This window comes from Streptopelia decaocto (assembly GCF_964273445.1).
Source record: "Streptopelia decaocto genome assembly, chromosome: 3".
In the NCBI taxonomy this organism is placed as follows: Eukaryota; Metazoa; Chordata; class Aves; order Columbiformes; family Columbidae; genus Streptopelia; species Streptopelia decaocto.
In genome coordinates this window covers 43,260,871-43,283,656 of record NC_138656.1, presented here as the reverse complement: position 1 = coordinate 43,283,656, position 22,786 = coordinate 43,260,871, and the positions used below count along the sequence as shown (strand labels likewise).

The 22,786-nt window shown below is 41.4% G+C and overlaps 1 protein-coding gene across 1 annotated transcript in view; it reads right to left on the bottom strand.

Moving 5' to 3' along the window:
• The window catches only part of PCNX2 (pecanex 2), a gene marked incomplete at its 5' end in the record, with an annotated part of 152,799 nt that extends 132,572 nt beyond the window's left edge, over window positions 1-20,227 (bottom strand). Inside the window, 5 exons of the mRNA XM_082048020.1 lie at window positions 6,456-7,736; window positions 8,655-8,691; window positions 10,956-11,073; window positions 13,727-13,932; window positions 20,075-20,227. Coding sequence (XP_081904146.1) covers window positions 6,456-7,736; window positions 8,655-8,691; window positions 10,956-11,073; window positions 13,727-13,932; window positions 20,075-20,227 — 1,795 coding nt within the window. The remainder of the gene's footprint in view (window positions 1-6,455; window positions 7,737-8,654; window positions 8,692-10,955; window positions 11,074-13,726; window positions 13,933-20,074) is intronic.
• Window positions 20,228-22,786: the final 2,559 nt, after the last annotated feature.

Here is a 22,786-nt window from a genome sequence, read left to right as displayed (position 1 = left end):
TTGGTCCCATATTGCCTCAAACTGGTTGTAGGTCTGGAACAATTAAAAAGATTTTAAATTTGATTATCTAGTGGTTTTATAAAATGCCTCACTCTCTTCCATTCCAAACCACAAGCCTTGCAGACTTCTTTTCCCTGCAGTGGAGTCATAATAATAAAAACATAAACAGTACTGCTTCTTATAGGCTTACTGTGCCAATCAGACAACATCACGGTGATGAGTACTTTCAGCACTGGAAAGATGGGCTATCATGGGTTTGTGAGTGGTTTTTAAGATTATTACTCATTTTCTTCTGAATGACTTACACCTTCAGTATTAAAATGGAGATAGAGGTGTCTAGACTAGGAGTGTTCTGCCATGGTACGTAATCGGCTCTATGTCACCAAACACTCCTTACATGGAAACTGTGCTAGCAAAGCTCAAGTTACTAGGGAAAAACGCTCTCCGAGAGCAAGAGAAGAGTAAAAAGCACAACAAGGCAATGTACCTGCACCTGCCCTGTGGCCTCCTACCAGGGCCACTTACCTCCAGCCACCGCCCCATGCATCTCTGCCATACTCACAGCTGGGTTCATGGGAGGCCCAAGCTCAGACCCAGGCTCTGCAAGTAACTCCATAATTTATCTGGAAATTATACACCACATGACTCAGATAAGTGAGGAGTAACTATCAAGATTCATAGCTAAGTCAGGCTTGGAGAGGAGTCGTTAGGAAGAGTCCTGTACATACCACCACATTTCGGTTTGTACACAATTTTCATATTTTGGTCAAGCACAAGATACATCCCTTAGTTGACCTGGTGAAATCCTTAGCAAGATAAATATTTCTTTTATGTCCCATACGGGAAGAAGATACTTCCTGTAAACGTTTTAAAGTTCTATCTGCACTAAAGAGCTGTAAGAGTATAGCAACAGTACTTAAGAACAAAGTATACCAATGCTGATAAATGAGCTCTGAATTTAAATGCCACTACCATAAATGTCCTGTGCCATGTAACTTACTGATTTGTGGAACAGATTTTAGGTATCCCAAATCACCTCTGTAGCCAGGCCTTTGGTCCACACTGGGAGGAGGCTCAAAATGGTTTTACAGGTGGAATAGAGGAGCTTTTGTACATGCAGTAAACCAGATACACTGACAGTTGGTTGTCTCAACTTCAAAGTTGCTTTATTATTAGGTAATTAGACTGAAATTTTATTGCTTTGTAACTTTTCTTCAAAATATTTTTACTATTTTGTGCCCTCTCTCCAGATACTCCCAGACATTTTTCCTCATCTTTTACTTGCATATCCCTGTCCCAATTTCCACAAGTTAAAATGTCACTGTCATAGTAATTTTGAATGCCATCTGGTTTGAAATCTGGTCAAGCAGAATTAAGCTAATTAAGCCTGAGTATGTTCTGTTCATTAATTGCTCTGCTGTAGAATCTGCTGCTTTCCACAGTGCTATGCTCCAAACCAGAAAGTTTTACTTGAAAATATATTTGGTGCCTGTTTAGCCACAGAGAAGTGATTTCAAATCACTCTGTGCTCTTGTTAGTACCTGGCATGAAACAAAAGCTCTACGAATTGTGAACTGTCCCATTCATATCTCTGGAGAATATATTCTAGGGATCGGACACAACATTTTAATAGAAATTCCCCACTCCTTCTTCACTGACTGCATTAACAGAAACAACTCATTTATGTGCTTTATTGTCAAATCAAATTTGCCTGTTATGCCACAAATACATTAAAAGAAAAATCTAGCATCAAAGCTGGACACCCACCAAACAGTAGTATCACAGGAACTCGATACAGTCCAGGAATTGGTATAAAAGTTCAATGTGGGCACTGAAGAAGCACACAAAATTATCCATTAATCAGGATTACCACATTACTCCTGAAGCAATACTCATTGTACCTGTTACAGGACAGACAGACTTCAGCACAGAAGCAACTTGCATAAAACAATCTCCTTGGTCAGCAGCAGTGTTGGTAATAAAGTCAAGTGTTTTGAGGTCTCAGGTGAACAGTGTAATCACTATACCTAACAATTATGTCAGAATACAGACCTCAGAAATAACCTCATAGTTTCTTTACAGGTGTCAGCCTTGTCAAACATACTATAACCTCTTTGATTTAAAAGACTGAAATTTTGAAATCTCAGCCCATCAAGCCTTACACATGGAGCACCAGGTTTAAAGAACCAAGCTCTGCATCCCATTTCCTCCACATCCAAAAAGGGCATCAAACACCACACGGTCCTTCCCTGGCACTCGGTGTGAGAGTCAGAGATGGCACAGAGCTGCTCCATGAGAAGAGTGAGCGCTGGGCAGGGCTCTGGGTGCCACCTGCCCACCAGCAAACCCCCCTGCTGTCCCCTCCCACCATGGCTCTTATTTCAGCTGGTGACTCAATGACACGATCCTTTTCCCCCATAACTACATGGCAGGCGATAGCCCTGTTTCTCACATGTGGGTAAAAAAATTGAGGAGACTAAAAATATCCACAGAAGTATGTTTTAACTTTTTATAGGAGAAGGGTAATTGCTTGGGATCCAGAACTCACTTGAGGTTGTGGTTTGTGCACTGCCCAGAATGATGAGTACCTCTTCTAAAAAGAGCCTGCAAAACATCTAAATTCAGGCCACGCCGTCCTGGTTTAGGTTCTCCCGTGCTGGTCCCCACCGCTCCCACGGCAAGCTTTGCTCCCTGGGTGATAACACAGCCTGTCCTAGATTACAAGTCAGCTGTGCCAAAAGGAACACACATGAGTTTTTGCCCTAAGTCTAATGCACAGCTGCTCTTATGCAGCTCTAGACATGTCAGAGGGAACCAAAGCAGCCAATAAACCCGGCTTCCCTTATGCTTCTCAAAGACTGAAGAAAATTTGCAGTTGCCCTTCAACAGGCTCTCATTACATGGGTGGTGCAAGCTTGATTCAAAACTGAAAGGACACTGGCCTGAAAGTCATTTTTAGCAACAGTGCCAAGAGTGGTACATTCTCATGATGGGATGGCAACAGAAAAGCTCTTAAACAGCTTTTTTATGTCCTATACTTTAACATACTAAACCTGGCATCCTTGGCAGCATAAAGGAAGGCTTTAATTTTCTTGTACCACATTTTACTGAGCTGTCTACTGGCAGAGGCTTATGTGGCCAGGATGGTATCTCTTCTGTTTCCACAGAACTTAGGAGGAAGCGCCTGTAACAAAGACCCATCCATAGCACGCACTCACTTGCAAGACTCTTCTGATGAGCACATTTCTCCACCTTCTCCAAATTATGAGAAATGTCAGCTCTCTTACACTCAGCTCTTAATATCCAGCTTTCCAGGAACTTGCCAAGTTTCTCACATTGCCTAATAAACACCTTTGTGGGGTGCATTTCATGCTTACTTGGACCAGGCTTTTACCAATTAGGGGGTTTGCAAGGTTAAAAGAACAAAAAGACAAACACAATGAACCTCCTCCCTCAAAACAACTGGTGCATATTGACTTGCTCTGTATTCCCCTCCCACTTTTTTTTTTTAAACAACCACTTTAATGTGGGAATAATGTTTATTCAGATCTGCTCTAAGATGCTATTTTGTTAAAGCATATTTGTAATTGTATGGCTGTAAACAAATTAGAAGCTTTCTCATTCCTAAAATCCACTCTTACTGTGGGGAAGCTGCCACTAATGACAGTAATTTATTTCAGCAAACAGCACGCTCTGAGTAGGCTGGAAAACAAAGCCTACTTGCTCTTAAAAATAACTGCCTTTGAACTACCTCTCCTCTCCCTGGCTTAAAGAGTTCAGATTGAATATCCTTTTTCCCACAGCGTGGGTCCAAGGTGCAGGAGCCACTTTGCAGGGACAGGAGCTGCAGCCATCACCCCTGCAGTGCACCCCTCTGCCCACCCCGCTCCTCTCTGGGGTGACACTTGATGGGCCCATGTCAGAAACAAGCAGGGCTGCTTAATTACACATGTGTGCAGCTCAGCTTCACCATCTCACAAACATACAGAGACTTAAGGAAAGTAGGAAATTCAGTTCAGGTTTCTTTAAGAAACAGCTTAGATTGAGGGAAAAAGCAGATTCCTCCTGTTTCCACAGGATCTTGGATTCCAATAAGAACCTTGTCTGCCAGATCTGAAGCACAATAACTACACACACATTAATAAAGCTTTGGTTTGTTGGATTTTTGTCACTGTGGAATCTATGAGTCTGATCTGTTCTGATCTCCCATTGCTTTCTTTCATGCAGCAATCTTCCCCATTCATATTATCTGAGAGCACATGTCTGAAAACCCTTTGCAGATTAGCTGCACTTTTTCTTTTTTTAAAAGCTCCCCTCCGAAATTTTAATCTTTTCTCTTTTCCAGCTACGTCACATCACACAGAAATCAAATTATTGCGTAAATGCTCCTTTTTAGGGTTGAGGAGTAGCGAAGACAGCAAACTGCTTGCCACAACCTGGGTTTTGTTGGGTGCTGCTACACAGCGAGGTGACCCTGAGCCCAACCCCCAACACCCTGGGGGACCTAGGAGGGATCTCTGGGGGATCCACAGGGGATCAGCTGAGCAGGCTCTGGTGAAAAGCTGGGCTTGCTCCACACACATCTTAGGAAACCACAGAGCACAGACAGAAGCCAGTTGACAGGCTCATAAACTTCATAGTGTGCAGCAGAAACTGCTCTGCAGAAAGGTCTGAGAGGCCAGGAGAGGTGGGTAAGATCAGACCAGAAGAGAGGCACCAGGTCTTGGAGGAGAAAAATTGGACTAGGGAATAGAGAAAAGGGCAAGTACAGAAGAAGTGACTGCAAGATGTGGGGAGGCAATAGCTTTAGGCGAGCTCAAGAGCATGTAAAAGGCTAGAAAAGCAACAGTACATTGCCAGGAATAACAGGGGAAAGAGGAGAGAAAAGTGGGGTGAAGAGGAAGGCAAATAAGGAGGTCACATAGGAGGGACACAGCGTGGCGAAACTGAGGAGGGATGTAGAGGGGAAGTGCACACAGAAGAGGGCACAGAATTAGAAAAATAAAGCTGAAGGAAAAAAAGGACATAATGAAAGATGAAATGAGATATGGGTCTAATGTAGTTGATAGAACAGATAAGAGGAAAAAGAATTAGGAAAGGCAGAGCAAAAGGTAGAATTTACAAGTAGATAATGCATCAGGAAAATAAAACAATCTACTTATTTTTTTTAACAAGCTAAAAAAATGAATTTCACATTTGTTTTGAAAAAGCTAACAAATTTTGAAATGAGCTCTGTATTTTTCACGTAATCAAAGGTTCTTGTAGGAATGAGCCAGGAAGCAGAGATCCCCTAGAGCCCATGGACAGGGATACCACTGTAAAACAGAAGGGCCAAGCTGTTCTGCTGGACGCCATTAAGTTACTTACCTTTCATAGGTACTGAGATTTCATCCTCTTGGGCTGCATTAGAACAGCTTATTATAGGATCTAAGGGAAACCAAACATTTTGGAGAAGGGGGAGATACAGGTGGTCTTATTTCACTTTGCCCCAGATCTTCTAAACTGATTGCACCAACCACTTGGCAAGTACCCTGAGGCGGCACCTGCCTTCGCTGCACCAAATCTCGCATCCTTACAAAACAGTCCTGCCAGTTTTGCCTAGATATTCCTTTCTAACAGAAAGGGTCACAGAATTAGGTCATGGTAATGAGAATGCTGATTAAACCCAGATATTTCTATATAACAGCTATAAATTGGATTGTATATAGGTTTTAAAATTAGCTGCTTGAGATTTTTCTTCATTTTAAACAGAAGCCCTTTTGATTAAGTGGGAGCTCGCATAGGAAGATACTACTTTTCGTTAAAATACTAGAGGCTTCCACTGAAAACAGCCAAACTTTCCTCCTTAAAACCCAAATATTTTAGCTTTAAGGAACTAAAAATCAAAACTCCTACCTATGGAGAACAAATACACAATTTTTTCTAATTCTAAACTAACCCACAACTGTGCAGGACAGTTAGAAATATGTTTGCGTGCACACATGCGTTAGCTTAAAGTCAAACCATCACCAGTGAGAATTCCAGCTTTCCACATACTTACAGGCACATACAGGCAACTCTTCCACATGCACCCGGTAAGATGGGCAAGGGCAGGTGTAATGCTATAGCTATACACGTTTTCATAAGACGTTTTTGGTATTCCAACAATCCAGGCCTGCCACATGCATGCTATTCTAATAAAGAATACTAGATACATACCAGTTGCCTACTGAGGTTAGTGTGAGGTTTCCCAAAGGAAAATCTTTAGGAAGGTAAAAATATTCAAAGAACTGCAGCTGACGCTATCACACTTTCACTAAATCACCTTGTCCCACCAAACCCAACCCTTCCCTGGCCTTATTAGCAAAACCAGTTATCTGGGATTTCACCCTACTGTAGATGTCATGTTAAGCTGCTATAAATAATTTAACTAGTCACAACTTCTTTTTCAAGGAGTTGTAAACTGTGCATCATACCTCCAACAATCCCATTTTCCTTTGTTGTCTCCATTTTGATATTCAATTGATTAGATGCCTTTGTCTTTGAGGTATTAATGGACTCCAGGAGGGAGACAAATTCTAGAAAGTTAGATTCATTGGGCACCTGTCCTTCTTTAGCTTCCAGATCCGATTTAGAAGTTGGTAAGGTCTTTTCTTTGTCAGACACCTCCATGAAATTCTTACTTAAAAGCACATCTGTCCCACTGTCTACACTCAGCACCCGCATATGCCTCTTTTCATGAGCAGTTCTACAGCACTGCGGGTCTAGGTTCTGCAGGTCTTCCTTAGAAGTTAAATCCACGGTCTGCACATTTTCAGAAGCATTCTCCCTGTTTGGATCCGAACAAGTGTTAGTTTCTAAAGGACTGTTTGCTGGGTTGCTGTGTTCCTTCACTGCATCACCCGATTCATAGCCAGAGCATTGATTCGACGACAGCTCTGCCCTTAAAAATTCTGGAGTTCTTTCGCTTTCACTAACTTCCGGGCCAGCCTTATCTTTACTGTCATCAGACAAGTCAAAAGTGATAACAGGGATTTTGAGCTGTTCATTAGTTTGCTGACTTGGCCACCCTGGTGTAACTATACCAGACTCGAGGGCTGAGCTCGTTCTCTCAGTTCCCAGAGCCTGCAGGTGGACAGAGCCCGCCAGGTCACTGAGTGTGGTGTTTGGTGTAGTACTCATCGTGATGACAATTTTAATGGGCTCACAAAGCTGGTCTCCAGGAAGAGAGTTGTCTACAACCGCAACAGCAGTCTCGCTGTCTGAGCAGTCAAGGTCCTCATGGGTGTTACAACAACCTTCCACATGCTCAGGATCTTTGGTTGCAATGGCATTGCACTGTGGGCAGTTACTGGTAAAGCCTGTCTGTGGTGATCTATCTGGCAATTTCTCTCTTTTGTAGCTTTTAGGATTACTCAAATGGTCTGAAATAACTGAATTTTCACTGTCCCATGGCTCTGAAGAAACTCCAGTCTTTAAAATATCACCTTGTGATGAAGAAATATTGGAGAAGTTTTTAGCTGCATCTCTGTCCACAAGAATATCTTGGGATCCATGCTGTCTGTATGGCTGCCTGTTCCCTTCTTTTTCATTTATTCCATTACGACAAAGTGTCTCCATAGCAGCTGGTTTTGTCACTATTGCTGATGTTGTGGCACCTGAAGCAGAGGCTGTAGAAGCAGGTAATGTATCTGCTCTGATAAAGGGTGAGGTAGATGAAACTGGTGGTGCAGCCTGGTCTTCTAATACCATAACACCTAATAAAAAACACACACAAGTTAGGTGTCTCAAACCTGAACACCATGCACTATCAAAGTATGATTTTTAGCTAGCAAAATCTGATTCAGAGTAGAACAAATGAAGCACAGGTGATGCAGCTGATTAAAACAGTTCCTAAGCAAGGATCTTTTTTTCAGCTATATGTGAAATACTATAAAAGCATGCTGGAATCCTTCCAGGTCAAGACAGGTGTAGTAGAATATTTATTTAATTTAAATAGTCAAAATAGCTCAAGAAACAGCTAATATCAAAACTAATGTTTTTTTATAGAATTATCCCCACTTAGGGAGAGATGAAATAAAAAATAAGCCAGTGCAGCAGAAGTTTGTACATCCCTTTGTGTAATCCCTAACTGGTTCCATAGGACACGGCAATCAATCTTAATAAAAAGGAGATAAACTGAAATATATTGTCAAGCACTGGAACTGCTCGGCAAAGCAAAGTCTGCTGAGGTACACACTACTGACATAAAGGTCAACAGTCATAACAGGAGTCTACAGTCAGAAGATGTTTAAGGGCTTTAAAATGTGATCTAAGAATTGGCTTCCCAGTTTAACGCTTTCCAGAGGCAACGGAGCTTCCCGAGAACGTGGCAGAAAGCCTCTTTCATCTCCCTATGTCAAAATGAGGAGGGATACTTGCATTCTCACCAAAAGGCTGCATCCTAAACAGCTTGGTTGACAGCCGAGAAAGCTTAGTCTGTTAGAAGTCCCTTGAGATTTTGTTCTCCCAAGCTCTTCCATTAAGTACCTAACATGAGGCACAACAGAACCTGCCATGAGGTCCTCGCTGCCACTTTTCTTGTGGCAAGCAATGATTAAACAAAGGTTTAAAGGGTTTTGTGGCAAGCAATGATTAAACAAAGGTTTAAGGGGATTTATAACACTTTAAGATACCTCTTAGATCTTCAATAGTTTCTTGTGTTGGCAGCTCCTAAAAATAAAAAGAACCACACAAAATTAGCATGGGCATGTATTAAATTATGTTAGAAAAAAAAAAATCTATCAATGAAATAGCTATCTAATCAAAGGTCAATTACAGCATTGTTAAGTCACTTAACATCACTGAAATTTCGACATGTACCTTGCACAAAATGCAAGGGGTGGGTAAGGGACACGGTTATAGAACAATAATGCTCTAAATTGCATCATTGCGATTGTGTGTGATGTTTGGAGAGGGGAAAAAATAATCCAAATTTCTTTAAAAAAACTGCAATGTCTAATCCAGATTATTTTTTTAATCACTATGGAATAGAATCTGTTCATTTGTTACACTTTCCCAGCTATATGTTTCCGAAGTACCAAAATGAAAAGTTTCGTCTCCGGTACTTGGTAACCAGTTTTTCAATGGAAAACTAGAGGACAGAGCCATTAAATTATCATAGAATCATTTAGATTGCAAGGAAGATTCGGAGGTCATTTAGTCCAAATCCCCTCCACCATACACACACATTCAAAGCAGGTGCAGTTAGAGCAGGTTGCTCAGGACCATCTCCAGTGGAGCTTTGAATATCTCCAAAGATGGAGATTTCACAACCAATCTGGACAACCCCTTCCAGTATTTGACCACCCTCTTGGGGAAACAAAAAAATTTAAAAACAGCACAAACACACACCAAAAAAAAATCCTCAAATACAATTGATCAATTTGTAGTTTTCCATGGCTGCAAGTTGCAGCCACTGTCTCTTATCCTGTCACTGGGCACCTCTGAGAAGAGCATGCTCGATCTTCTCATTATCTTTCCATAGGAAGCTGAAGACAGCAATAAACTCTTCTTCTAGCCTTACAAAGGCTAAAACATCACATCTGCCTGTCCTCATACATCAGGTACATCATTCCTCAGTCCCCTTGGTGGCCTCTAATGAATTATCATCAGCAGGTCAAGGTCTGTCAGAACAAATCGGGGAGCTCAAACCTAAACACAATACTCCAGAGGAATACTTCAAGAGTCTAAATTCAAAAGCTTAAGTGCATAACTGAAAAAAAAAAAAGTTACTGGAAAAATTAACGTGGCTCTCTTCTGGCTGACAGGCACCAAAAACAAGATAAAATAATTATTATCTCCTAAAATTACATGCTGGTATCCTGGCAGCACGAACAGAAAACTAGGTTTGAAAACACCCAACCTACATATTTGGAAGTGGGAGACTTGGACAAGATCCCAAGAAGAAACAGGTTTGCAGAATGGACAAATACTAGAATACTGGCATCTAGGACAGAAACAAGGTGGAAAATACTTCACCTGGTAAAAGAAAACTATTAATGTCTTTGAATCACACAGATGCTACAAAAGGGAAAAACACTCCAGGAAATGAGGAAATAGTTCTGAATCAGAGCAGGATTTGAACAGTTTGCAGTAAGTAGGAACATGGGGTAGGGGTGGAGGGATATGAAGACAGAATGAAGTATCAAATAGCTACTTATTCAGAAATCACTAACCATCCTCTGCACTGACTGAGGCAGGAATCCTGTAGAAAAAATAGCATGGGATCACATAATTAAAGATTTTATCACAGTATGTATGGGGAGTAGTTTAAGATTACACAGACAGCATTCATTCTGTTTCTTAATTTTTTGATCCTTAACTCTTCAACCTTCTCATGGGTGTTTCTATTTTTGCTTTAATAATAACATCTACATACATCCCCTTCATCACTTAAGACACTATTGATTTAGAAAGCATGGCCAATGGCATGGAATGCACATACATGTATCTTTAACCTCATTTAGACATCTCCCAGATTTAAATAATGTTTTTTATGCTTTGTTTAACTGCTCAAGAGATGTGTTGGGTTCATTTTATAAGCCTAAGTCTTGTTACACAAAACCAAATTATTAATGCTCCAGGAGCAGATCCCTTCTGAGGCAACGAGAGGCTGATCTGATTGCGTTAGCCTCTCCCTTCTCTCAAGCAGCCACGAAAACCAGTTGCTCTTGGCAAGATTTACAAAAGCCATTTGGTAACTACAGAGCAGACAGACCCCTTCTAAGAAGCGCAGAATTATGTATACCAGCTTCAGCTCTGCAAACGCAAACCTTTAGGACAAGGCTGACCGACAGCAGTAGTAGACCTAGTAGAACGACGAAACAGCCCTTCCTCCTCCTATGTTTCAAGTGATCAGTGCCTGGCAATGTGAAACACCATGTGGCCAGCTGTGCCCCGCATGAAGATACCACTGCAGAAAACATCATACTAACCATGGCTCCAGGTGAGTTCTGGGATTGCAGAGCCTGTGCCCTTGAACTGTCGTGAATCGTTTGGGTAGAGTCATTTTGGCTGGTCTCACCGATGACACCATTATCCCTGGTGTTATTGCTGAAAAGGAAGTAAATGAGAATTAAAGCAATGCATCTTACCACAGAGGATCACAGTGAGTTCTGTGGAAAAGCTGAGGAATAATAACAGGATAGGAAAAAGTAGCACAGTGCAGTGAAGCGAAAGCACATTTTCTCCCTCCAATACTGAAAGCACAGGGCTGAAAAATACTGCAACCCCATTTTGCGCCTCCTTCCACACCAAGACAACTTGCTAAAAATAAATAAATTAAAAAAACATTTGGTATAAAAATGGTTCTGGTGCCTTCGGCATGAGAAATATAATGACATCTCTTCAAAGCCCCTATGTGTTTATAATGTCATTTAGCCTGCCTGACACACACAGAGATTTATTGGCATGAAAGGCTGTTTGTGGCTTCTCCTTAGGCGTATAACAGTCAAACGCTACTCCATTCACAATTTTTGCTTTTTACGTCCTTTGACTGTACCCTGGTATACACATTGCTTATCTAACTGCCTGCTTATTTACAAACCTCCCATCAAGCAACTATTTGAAATGCAATACATAATGTGTATTCGTATGATTATTAGACCACAAAATAAAGTTGTTCCTCTGGTTTTAGCCAAGGCAAACACATATCCATTACTAATTTCATATGTTATAGGTAACGTGTTGATCACTTCCTTTCTGGATGCATTCAACGATTCGCTGACTCTTTTTACACATACTTTCTGCTAGCTTCTCCACAGAGAGAAGAAGGTATTTATGGACAAGTTTTACTAATGAGAAGCAACACATGTTCTTGAGTATAATACAACAAAAATTAAGTTTAAAAAAAAAAAACAACACTACAGTGAAATGCCAAAATGAGAGGATTTGGGCTTATTTGCTTGTTTGTGAGGTTTTCTCCCCAAAACTTATTTTAAAAACCCTACAGCTGTATATAAGCTATAAAATTATTTACCTGGAGGTCTCAGTCACCTTTCCACAATTTTTTTACTAGTTAGCTTGCTTCAAAAACTTGTTCAAATAACCTGCCAACTACCAGGGCCTGTTTAAAAACTTCTATCATTCATCTAGTCAAAATACTAAGTTCTTTATTTTCTGATCAAGTACTAAATAATGGACTGTTGTGCCTAGAAGCTCATAGGAGGAATAGTTATATGATTTAACACTCAAGTTTTAAGTGATTTCACTTCTAGGCCAAAGAAAAGGCAGGATTATGAAAGTTTGCATTAATTTCATTAGCTAGTGAACAGGAAAACACTGAGGTTCTGTTTAAATTTGAACCAGCCTAGAACAACTGATAAGCCTTTTAAGTAACTGTATCAGACATCTGTAAATAGGAAATAGCTTTGTGGGCTGGTGAGAACTAAAGAGGAATAGAACCCGAAAGGCATCAACCAATCTAAAATAAAACCCTTATATGATTAGTGGCACATGTAAGAGGCATTTCTCAGAAAAGCTCCAATGCAGGCAGATCTCGACACTCCCAGTAACAGAATCATAGAATCATTTCGTTTGGTAAAGACCTTTAAGATCATTAAGTACAAGCAATGTCACAGCCAGGAGCATAGCACAGATGTGCATGTGTAAACACACAGAAGAACAGTAGCATTTAGGTACACACACAATCTTGATAGCTTGCACAGAGCTGGCAGTAGCCACTGCAAATGCACCAAAAAATACCCAAAGAAGTTCTTTTATACTGAGCTCTCTATTGAAGCTTGACTAGTAGTTGTAACAAACTTACTCGGTTTAAGCTTTGTTTGGACATTTCTGTGCTGCCGTCACTAGTGGATATACCTTATTTAAGCATTTTTCACATCTGTCGTAACACCTGGGAACACTGGAAGCCGCTTGCCAGCTTCACTTGTTTGTATGACTCAAGCTTGAAAAACCAGCAAGAGACGTCTCCATTTATTCCAAAAAGCATACAGTGGAATATTCTACCTATACACAAATCTGGAAAATGTTAGTACTGGGCTTTAGCCCAATACTATTTTTACCTTTAATACTATCTCAGCCTGGAGGCAGCCTTATTGACTTTGATTGCTTCTTTGCAGCAAAGACAGAGTACTTGGCTCCTCAGTAGTGAAGCTGCAAATAAATACCAAAAACCCTTGGAAATAAAAGCAGTTCTGTCTTTCCTCATGAACAGGACCACAGAAACATCATAGGCAGTCACAATAAAATGTAAGGGAGAAAAGCAACTTACACATCTAGGTGTGATCTGAGGGGGAAGTTACTATAAGGATACAACAGCAACATGAGCTTAGGCTTTCAAAGCTGTGACGATATTAAAGCATTTTCTTTGCCAACAGGTACATGCCAGTTCCTCTCCTCTTCCCAGCAGGTAAGCACAGCAGCAAGAGGAAAGAGCAAGCACTTCAGGCTTCCCCAGAAACCTTCTCCCAGATCTTTGAGTGCCTCCCAGAGAGGTCTTCTCCTGCCTTCATCAGTCCAGCTGCTGCCCCACCACCCTCTGCATCAGGTGCAGCTCTGCCTGCTTCACCACAAGCAAGCTGCAGCCACCAAAATCAAAAGCACCAAGAGGGTTTTTAAAACTGCCATTCCTTACACACCTGTAAAGAGTTTTCCTACAGTCAACAGGTATTTCTGCTATGCAGGACCATAGTGCAAACTCATGCATTTCACCAAATGTACCAGCAATGCACAATAAAAACCTTACCTATGATTTGAGGGCTGAACTGTGTTTCCTTTTGGAACCTCTGTATCTTTACATTGCCTTCCATTTTTTCTTGAGAGCTTTTGCTGAATTACTTCACCTTTATCAAACATAAGGTGCAGACGGTAACTGATCACTTTTATTACTGTGAAGAACAGTGTCACTGAGCTGCAGTACACAAAAACTGTAACTGCATTTGCTGGAAAAGCCTACAGAAAGAAATAATAAAGACATAATCAAAACAGTCTGAGAAGGTGCTACTAATTTTTATTAAGTAATTTTCAAACTCTTTATTCCTTATTATTTATTATTTGTACCTCTACTAAGTTTTGCAACTACAAGAAGTAGTGCATCTTCATACAGTATAGCTGAGGTCTGCTCACAAAAAAGGTCTAAGGATTTTTTCACATTTCAAACCATTTTACAAGACATTCTTCTTTGGATTAGCTGTAGGTATTATTTATTTCTTTAACAAAAATCAGTAAAAATCTCACAGTTAACAAACACTGTAAAGCCTTTTAAAATACTGCATTGCCAGGATAATGCAGCTGCAGCCTTTCCTAAACTATGAACTTATAAAAATACAGATATAAAACCAAATATCAGTTACCTACAAAGAGGAATCCCCTTTTGAAAAATACTGTCATCTTACTGTACTTCTCAGTTACGATTTAACTGTAAAATGCTGTAGTTTGATCTCCTTTTTCTAACATTTCACAACATGTTCCCAAGTTTCTTTACCAATAAAGAATTTTAAATAATTAATCAGGACTAGTCAAAACAAATGAATAAAATGCATTTGGAAAGCCAACCTCTTTGAATTCTTTTTCTGAAGTTCATAATTGTTAATTTGCAGCTGTCTGTGATCTGTTTGCTGATGATCTGTGATGAGCACCATATTTCCTAGTCATTAAGTTACAGTTCAACTATAGTCTGTAAAGATCTTTCACAGACATCACATACTAACAACATTTTTATATGTAAATACTTCCTTACAGTAAAGGACAAATCATAGCAATGGACATTTGCAATTATAATTAAAGGACAAAAGCCTTTATCATTAGAGTCATGGAACGCCCTTATGTATTGTCACGCAGTTGCAGTCTTACAATGAGCTTAATTTCTTCTCAGGTTTGCTTTTTAAACACAGCATTACTATAGGTGTGCACAATTTGTAGGGCAGGGGAGAAATGAAGATTTTCAATGCCCAGGATTTGCTAAAAGCCTACTGAGGTTAATTTTTTAAGAATGGTCTTACTTTGGGCCTAAATCTATCATTTTAGATTGTAGGTTAAGGAGCATTTGGGTGCAAAAGATTAGAATTCTTTTCAGATTTACAAATAAACCATACTGACCACACAGGTGAAAGGAGCAAGGCACACTTCATCTCTAAAACAAGTCATTTATCTTGATGTTGAAATGAATATGCTGAATCATTTCTGTGTTATTACAAGCAAGTGGGTTGCTATTCTGCTGTTGCTTTTGGCTTAGTGAGACTTCATACCTTCAAAACGTACATGTGAAAATTCCCAGGCAAGTCTTTTTTTATTACTATTCTGATTCACATACAAAGAATCTATTGCACAAAAGTGGAGAAGCTATTTAGCATGTAGGTGCTACTAATGATCTCTAATAAGAAAGACATTACTTTCTACAAGTTGAGGCTTAGTCTGTTAAGAATACTTTGTGGTACTATGTATATACCGAAACTACGCATGCCCTTCAGTTATTTAGCGAATCTGAGCCAGAAAGAGGATCACTTTGCAAGGTCATGCTCTCAGGGTATGAAGTTTGGTGGATGGGGTTGCAGAACTTGTGTTTTATGGCTAATGTATTTGCAAAACACAAGTTAAAAATTGCTTGGTTTCACAAAGAATGATAGCCAAGTACCTGTAATGCTGTGTTGAAAAGAAGGATTTGTTCAGTTTCTGAGAAATCTCTTCAGTTATACACTAAAAAGCACAGGCCAACTGCTCATTACTAAGTAACAGCTCAGAATGAGCCACTAGAAAAGAAATGCTCTATAGGAGATATTCATAAAGCTTAATTAATATTATATGTGTAATGTCAAGAGGACGCAACAAAAACAGACCACCATGAATGCAGTCTGTGGATGCACAGAGCACGCTACAGGAAAGAATCAAAGGAAGTTCCTAGATGGTGAGTGGAAAAGAGGGCCAGTTTTAGCAAATGCTGAGTCCTGCATGTTCTCATCCCTGCCTTGTGACCAGACCTACCAGGGATGCACCTGAGCCAGCCCGTGTTCCTCTGCCCATCTGCTTGGGATATACAGTGTTTCCCCCATGTACATGCCATGCATGCTCACAATTCCAAGCTTGCCTACATGTAATAAGGCCAGCACACCCTTAATATCCTGAATCTTGGGGCAAGCTAAGTAGTACAAGTCGGCAGCTTGCTCATCGCCCACGTGACCAATTAGGAGAAAGGTGAAGCTGAAAATGGAAAGGTTTCGATTTTCTGAATCAGGCCTCTTGCATAAGGGTACAAGAGTCATACAAGTGCAGTTCGTGTTCCCAGGTAAATAGGTGAGAGCTATCAAATCTGCTTGAGCTAAGGAGAAATTAAGTTATAGACCACTGAGGAATTACATGATAGATTAACTTTTGATGCACTATAGTTATAATTAGCCCAGTTTCCTATGGAAACGAGGATTTATAATCATGCCATGTGTCTGTGTATTCATCATCTCTCTCCATTCCCTCTGCTGAATAACTTTTTAGTTCTTTGGCTACTTTAAACTAACTTTGAGAGAATGCACCCCACTGGGACAAGGTCACAGCAGCACACCTCCTGCATTAACAAGAGGAACCCACACAGCTCTCTGGCCTTTTGAATGCCACCCCAGTGACAGGAAAAGCTTCCATTGAGCCGACATCTTATTAGAAGCTAAAAAATAAACCATCCATAAATAGAAATTCATTAGAAAGCAGACTTTGTGACATCCCACAGGTTTCTGTGGAAGCTGTATCCCTAGCTGTCTTTGCTCTTGCCCAATTAAAAACTGTACAATAATGTACTTTTTGTTTTCCAGTAGCTTCTGCTGTTATACCCTGCACTAGAACAGCATGGGGTCACAGTGCAGGCTGACATGTTCCAAATGTGGCCTGTCTTACTAGTGCAAACGCAATAGAGTTGACCTGCCCGTGTAGGGAGGGCCTTAGCCTGGGGCTTCTGCCTGCCTAGAGATCACTCGTCAAATTCTTTTCAACGCCTACTAAAGTTATCCAAGTATCACAAAGGCAGAGGTGACCAAGGTATATACTTCCTACTAGAAAGGTATGTAACCTTTGAACCAAGTACCACACCTTGTAAAGTGGACTGAATGATTAAAGCTGATTAGACCCAGATGTATCCCAGCTGATGCCTGGGCAACTGAGGCATCAAAGGAAGACAGTGCTGGACCTGGGCCTCACTGCCTTGGTGTGCTACAGAACGTAAATGAGGAAACTACCAAATAAATACACAGTCAGCCACTACCATCAGGCTTGCGGAGGTGTGAGTGGGAGATATAATACTGGAGCCAAAGAGAAATATTTTTATGTTAATTTAGCTAAATTAATAACCAAGAGATGTCCGTCCCACAGTATAAACATGGAAAAACAGGTAGCAAACAAAATTCCAGAGGTGTACACTCAGTTGTGTGTATCCTGCCACACAATAAATACAGTAGGTACAGCATAGCCCACCTCTCTTAGTATAGTGTAGCTTATCTCTCTTCTGTGGAAGTATATGTACCCTTACTTTTACAGGTAGATAAAGTGGGGTAAAGTGTGGCCAAACAGGACTGGAAGCAGCTGACACACTGCAAGTTTTATTACAGTTTGCTTCTGAGTAATTTATGTGCCCACACCCTTATACTGCCGTGTTGTACTTCTCCTATCACAGCGTGATTTGAAGATCTAATGCGTAAGAAGAACCATGTAAGTTCAAGGGCTTCCTGTCCAACAAAAAGCAGAAGAAACTCGCTAAGCCGTTCTGGGGACTCACTGAAATGTGGATGCACATTCTCTTGTGGCTTGTAAAATAAGCTATTGTACAAGCATTCCCCATCTCTGCATCGCTGGTGTTTCACTGGGGCTAAATTCAGTCCAGTGGCTTTGTATAACAATTGCCACTATTTTCATGCACAAAACACCTGGGAACCCTGGACTGTTTGGTGGAATAAGATAACTTTAATTCTTAATCTATTATGAGAGTTGACACAGCAAAGTTAGAAGAGATCTCATTACAATTCTGTAAAATAATAGCCAATATACATTTTTAATTGTATATTTGTTACTACAAAGGATAAATGAGAAAGAAAAGGAAGAGATGGAAACACAGATCTACATTTTCAAGAGTGGGGAAGCTAATAACAGAACCATTAGCATCAAAGTACGCTATGCTGACAAAGCGAGAGAATGAAATCCTCGATTCACACAACAGAAACAACTTGATACTATAATCTTCTCGACGCTACTGTCAGCACGTCTCTGATGAGCCAGTGTGAAAAATCTAAAACCAGCTGGAAAAATTTTTCTGTTTCATTCAAATCAAACTGTTTCAGAGAGACTTTCTGAAAGTGTAATTAAGGTTATCCCAAGCAAAAGAAAATATTAAAAAGTAGCACTCTGATTTGTTTTGACTTTGCCGTTTCAAGAAATGTCAGTGACTGCTTTAGCTAAATCCAAAATTACTGATGTCAGGTGTGTAACATAAATATCATCCCAAACATTACTGAATATAATATTATAAATAACATTTCCCCAATTAAATCCTTTAGTTAAAAAGTGGGTTCAAGTTTCTAAGTGGCAAAAATACATGCCTCACACAAAATTTACAAAGTCTAACCACTTAAAAGCAAGAAAACAAATACTTGAGGAAATCATTATTCTCAAGCAGCCAGCATAATAAATGCATTATTCTTATCAAGATAAGGAATTCCCATAGCAGTACATCAGCTCAAGAATACAAGCCCTGCTTTAACCAGATGATTCATCAGAAAAGTCAGCCAGTCTGCAGAAGAAGCAAGTCCATCTAGATAGGCAAAGATGAAGCCCGATAAAAAGTTCAGTAAATAAGTTAGGTTTTCTCCCCTTCCCTTTAAATAATGTCTTTTTTTTTTTTTTTTTTTTTTTTTACCTTAGCTCTGACCTACCATCTTTGTATCCAGAGTTCTTTTGTGCAACCTTGCATGCCTTCTTCCATGCTATTAGTTCAGAAGTTTCCCACAAGGAAATACATACTCTTTCAGATACATACTTAATGTCAACTGGAAAAAAAGTTAACCTTAACTTTTTCTTTTTAATCACACATATCACTTTGACAGTAAATTCCACAACATAAGACTCCTGCTGGTTTACAAAGAAAATAGACCCTGTCAATCAGAAAAAAACATATTGTTATCTTGGTCCATTAACTCCATAAGCTGTGCTTACAGGAATTCACTGCAATCCGTGCCACAAAATATGGTATATAAATTGATTTTTAAAAATACAAGGTTTCATTTTCACTGGGATTGCAGAGGGATTCACTAATGATCTTTGCTTTACAAAATCAGGCCAATATCTGACCATGAAAAGAAACCTATTTAGAAATTTTATCCAACAAAAAAATTCTACGGAACTTGGTTAAGAATTTTGTTGAGTCACTGTGAGAACCAAAGGGATGTAAATAGTTTCCAATGGAGGCAAAATTAACCCACAATCACTAAAAAACACGCCAATTAATAGATGCAATGATCCAGCAAACTATACTTTTAAGTGAGAAAAACACAGTAGGAAAACACACAAAAATAGAGCAAAAGTTTCAAGTTTTCAAAGAAAATAATTTTAAAGTCTGGCAAATAAACTCTAGTTATTAAAATTATTTATTTGTAACGTTTAAATTTCAGCACAAAGGGAGCTGCATGTCGCCAAAAAGCCACGTGACTCACCAGTGACATTCAGCAAGGCATATCAGTTACTTGGTTTGGGGGTTTTTCCATTTATTTACCCTTCTCACAGGTAAGACTGGAACAGACTTGAAACAAAAAATGTGCCTAGAAGTTTTTTGGTTTTGGTTGTTTTTTTTTTTTTTTTTTGAACAAACGTCCCCACGGTCATTCAGCGTTCGCAGAGTCCAGCATCGCACCCCTTCCCAGGTAACCCTACCCAAGAGGTCCGGCCCCAGAGTAACACCCTTCACCTTTAGACACAAAATCCTCACTTGAAACCCAATATGCCTATGTTTTAACCTCCGCCCGGGGTCAGTTTATCCCCCGTTGCCCTCACCGCTGCTGCCTCCACGCCGGGGTCCGCGGTGCCCCCCCGCGCCCCGCTCAGCCCCCCCGCGCCCCGGGCCGGCTCTCACCAGGTGCAGGGCCATGGGCAGCGTCAGCAGGAACAGCCACAGATAGAGGTGGCAGCTGTTGGTGAAGGCGCCCTGCTCCGGGTCGTGGTACCAGCCCCCGGTCAGCGCCGCCCACACGCCCTGCACCACCAGCCGCGCCGCCGGCGACACCATGGCCGCCCCCCGCCGCCACCGCCGCCCCTCAGCCGCCCTCCGCCGCCGCCGCCATGCCGGGCGCCCGCGGATTCTCCCATGGTGCCCCGCGACGCTGAGCATCCCGCCCGCCCCACCCCGAGCGCCGCCGCCGGGAGGGCGCCGCTATGGGCCACCCCCTCTCCGCCCCGGGCACGGCGTCCCCCTCGTCCCCGCCGCGGTACGGCGCGGGGGGCGTCGCCCCACTGCCGGGTCGGGGGACTAGGCCCGCCTGTCGGGAGTGGGCGGCGGCGTACGGAAGCCGCAGGGAGGAGAGCGGCCGGGCGGGGGCGGGGGACAGCTCTGTCGCGGAGGCGTCCGTCACCGCGGCGTTCCGTCCGGGGCGGCAGCGAGGTTGCTTCACAGGTGCAAAAAATGCGCGGCAAAGGAGCACCATCGGCGTCAGCCAGCTGGACTGCTGCCCTCATCGGTCACATACGCCCCGCCGCCTATGTTTTCATTGCCGGTTATTAATTTTATCTGAGGCATCACGAGTTTTTGAGCTTTGAGCTCTACCCAGCTTCAGTGTTGACCTTTTTGTGTTGCTTTGAGCTGTATTTTGGACAGGCAGGTGGAGAAATTCTGTAAAAGCCATTAGATTTCTTTCACGAATGAGTTTTGTGTTAAAGAATTTCACAGCAGCTGACCTCAAATTAGCAAAAGTAAAAGGTACATGAGGGACAGGGCAAAGACAGGTGTGGGAAGCAGTGAGGACAGGAGCTGAAGTGGACGATGGAGCCAAGTGAAAGCTTGAGGCCAAAGGCAATAAAGGATGTGGGATATGGATACAGGGCATAACCCTGAAGGAAGAGGTATAAGGCTGTGCTGTGAACACCTGAGTCAATTGTACATAGCACTCCCTTCCTCTCACCCTCTGCCATCAGAAAATAGCTGTGAACTTCAGTTGTATGTCTCTCATCAACCCCTTCTGGGGACTTTTCTACGTGTACAAGCTTTTATTGCAGTTTTGTGAAGGATGCATGTATGAAATGGAGGCCGCCATGCAACTTGCACATTTCTGGACCAAATTTACCCCACTTCCATTGTTCCTGACACACTGCTCCAGCATGCCTTGTATGGACTTCTTAGACAAAGACACCAGAGATGCAATTAAACAATCACATTTGTGAACTAACGCACCACATCTCAGCTCGCTTCCTGATGTTGCAGATGATGTGGCCGCACTGGATGCCTGTGTCGGCTTGATGGGAGGGATGATACAGCAGCACGGCTGGCAGGAATGGCACCACTTCCTTCAGGGGCACTGGCACCCTCACACATCTGTGGATCTGTAGCCTTGGGGCTTGAGTACTTGTTTGTTGTGTGGTTGGTAAGCAGGGAAGTCTTTTGATCTGTGTGAAGGAGGCACAGTCCCAGCACTGCCTCGTGTGCCTCCCCTGTGTACCCACCCTACCTAGACCTCTCTCTTGTTGAGTGGAAATTTTTTATTTTACCCTTTCCAGATTATTTTCAAAGATGACAAAGTTAGTTAACACAAATCTAATGATCAAATTGAGTGCAATAGCCTGCTATGAATAACATTTTTGATGTGTGGTAATTAAAAACATTAATTTAGCAGAAACTACCGAAGTTCTCTTCCATATGCATACTGGCAAATAAGAATATTTACATGCATAGCTCCAAAAAAGAGAGATGGGTAAGAAAAGGTGGAAATTAAAAGCTTCTTCAAAACCTCCTCTGTTTTTGAGCCCTCTGACTCAAGTTGGTTATTATTTGGAAGCCCCAGGTGGTGAAGGCTTCATCAGAGTTGATGTAACACTGGGTCTTTTTAGGGTGACTCATCTCGCAAATTTTCAACTCTTCCTCATCTTCAGATGATGTTGACACTAAACAATTTTTGCTATCATTGTACTTGCAGGCATGAAGGGTTCCTGTAATTTCCAGCTCAGGATACACGTTCTGGACACAGCGCAGATGTACAGAACTACACCTGCAGTTGCAGGAGTGCCAAAGATGAAAAATGTGACCACTTTTCTCTCAAGAGAAGCTAATGACAGACTGAGCCGAAAGCTTTGGCTTCTGTCCGCTGTTCTTCCCAACGGTGATTCCACTAGGTGGTGCCACCAGAAACGTTACAGCCACTTCACAGTGTCCTCTGCAACGTCATTTCCATTATCAGAACTCCTAGGAACACCAATTACATCCCAGGATCCTAGAGCACTAGCTGCTGCAGAAACACTGAATAAAAAATAACCCGATTATAACAGTTGCTAGTGGCTAATGGTACTTCAGAGAGCAAATTTTTGAATAATAGCTCCAAATAAATATTTTAACTTCTCACTGTACTGCAACCAATGCCTTACCTGATCCAAGACATTCCACACTTAATTAGTTCCCGCAGATTCCTTTAGATAGCAGATAAAGTTCAAGGTGGAATTTGTGTGGCAGAATGCTTGTATTACAACATACTTTATGGCTTTTATAATAAAGCAAATATGCAGATATGGAAAAGGCTTATAATTATCCCTCTGAATAGCTGCAAGGCATTCTCTTACATTAAAAGAAATGGGAAAAGACTAA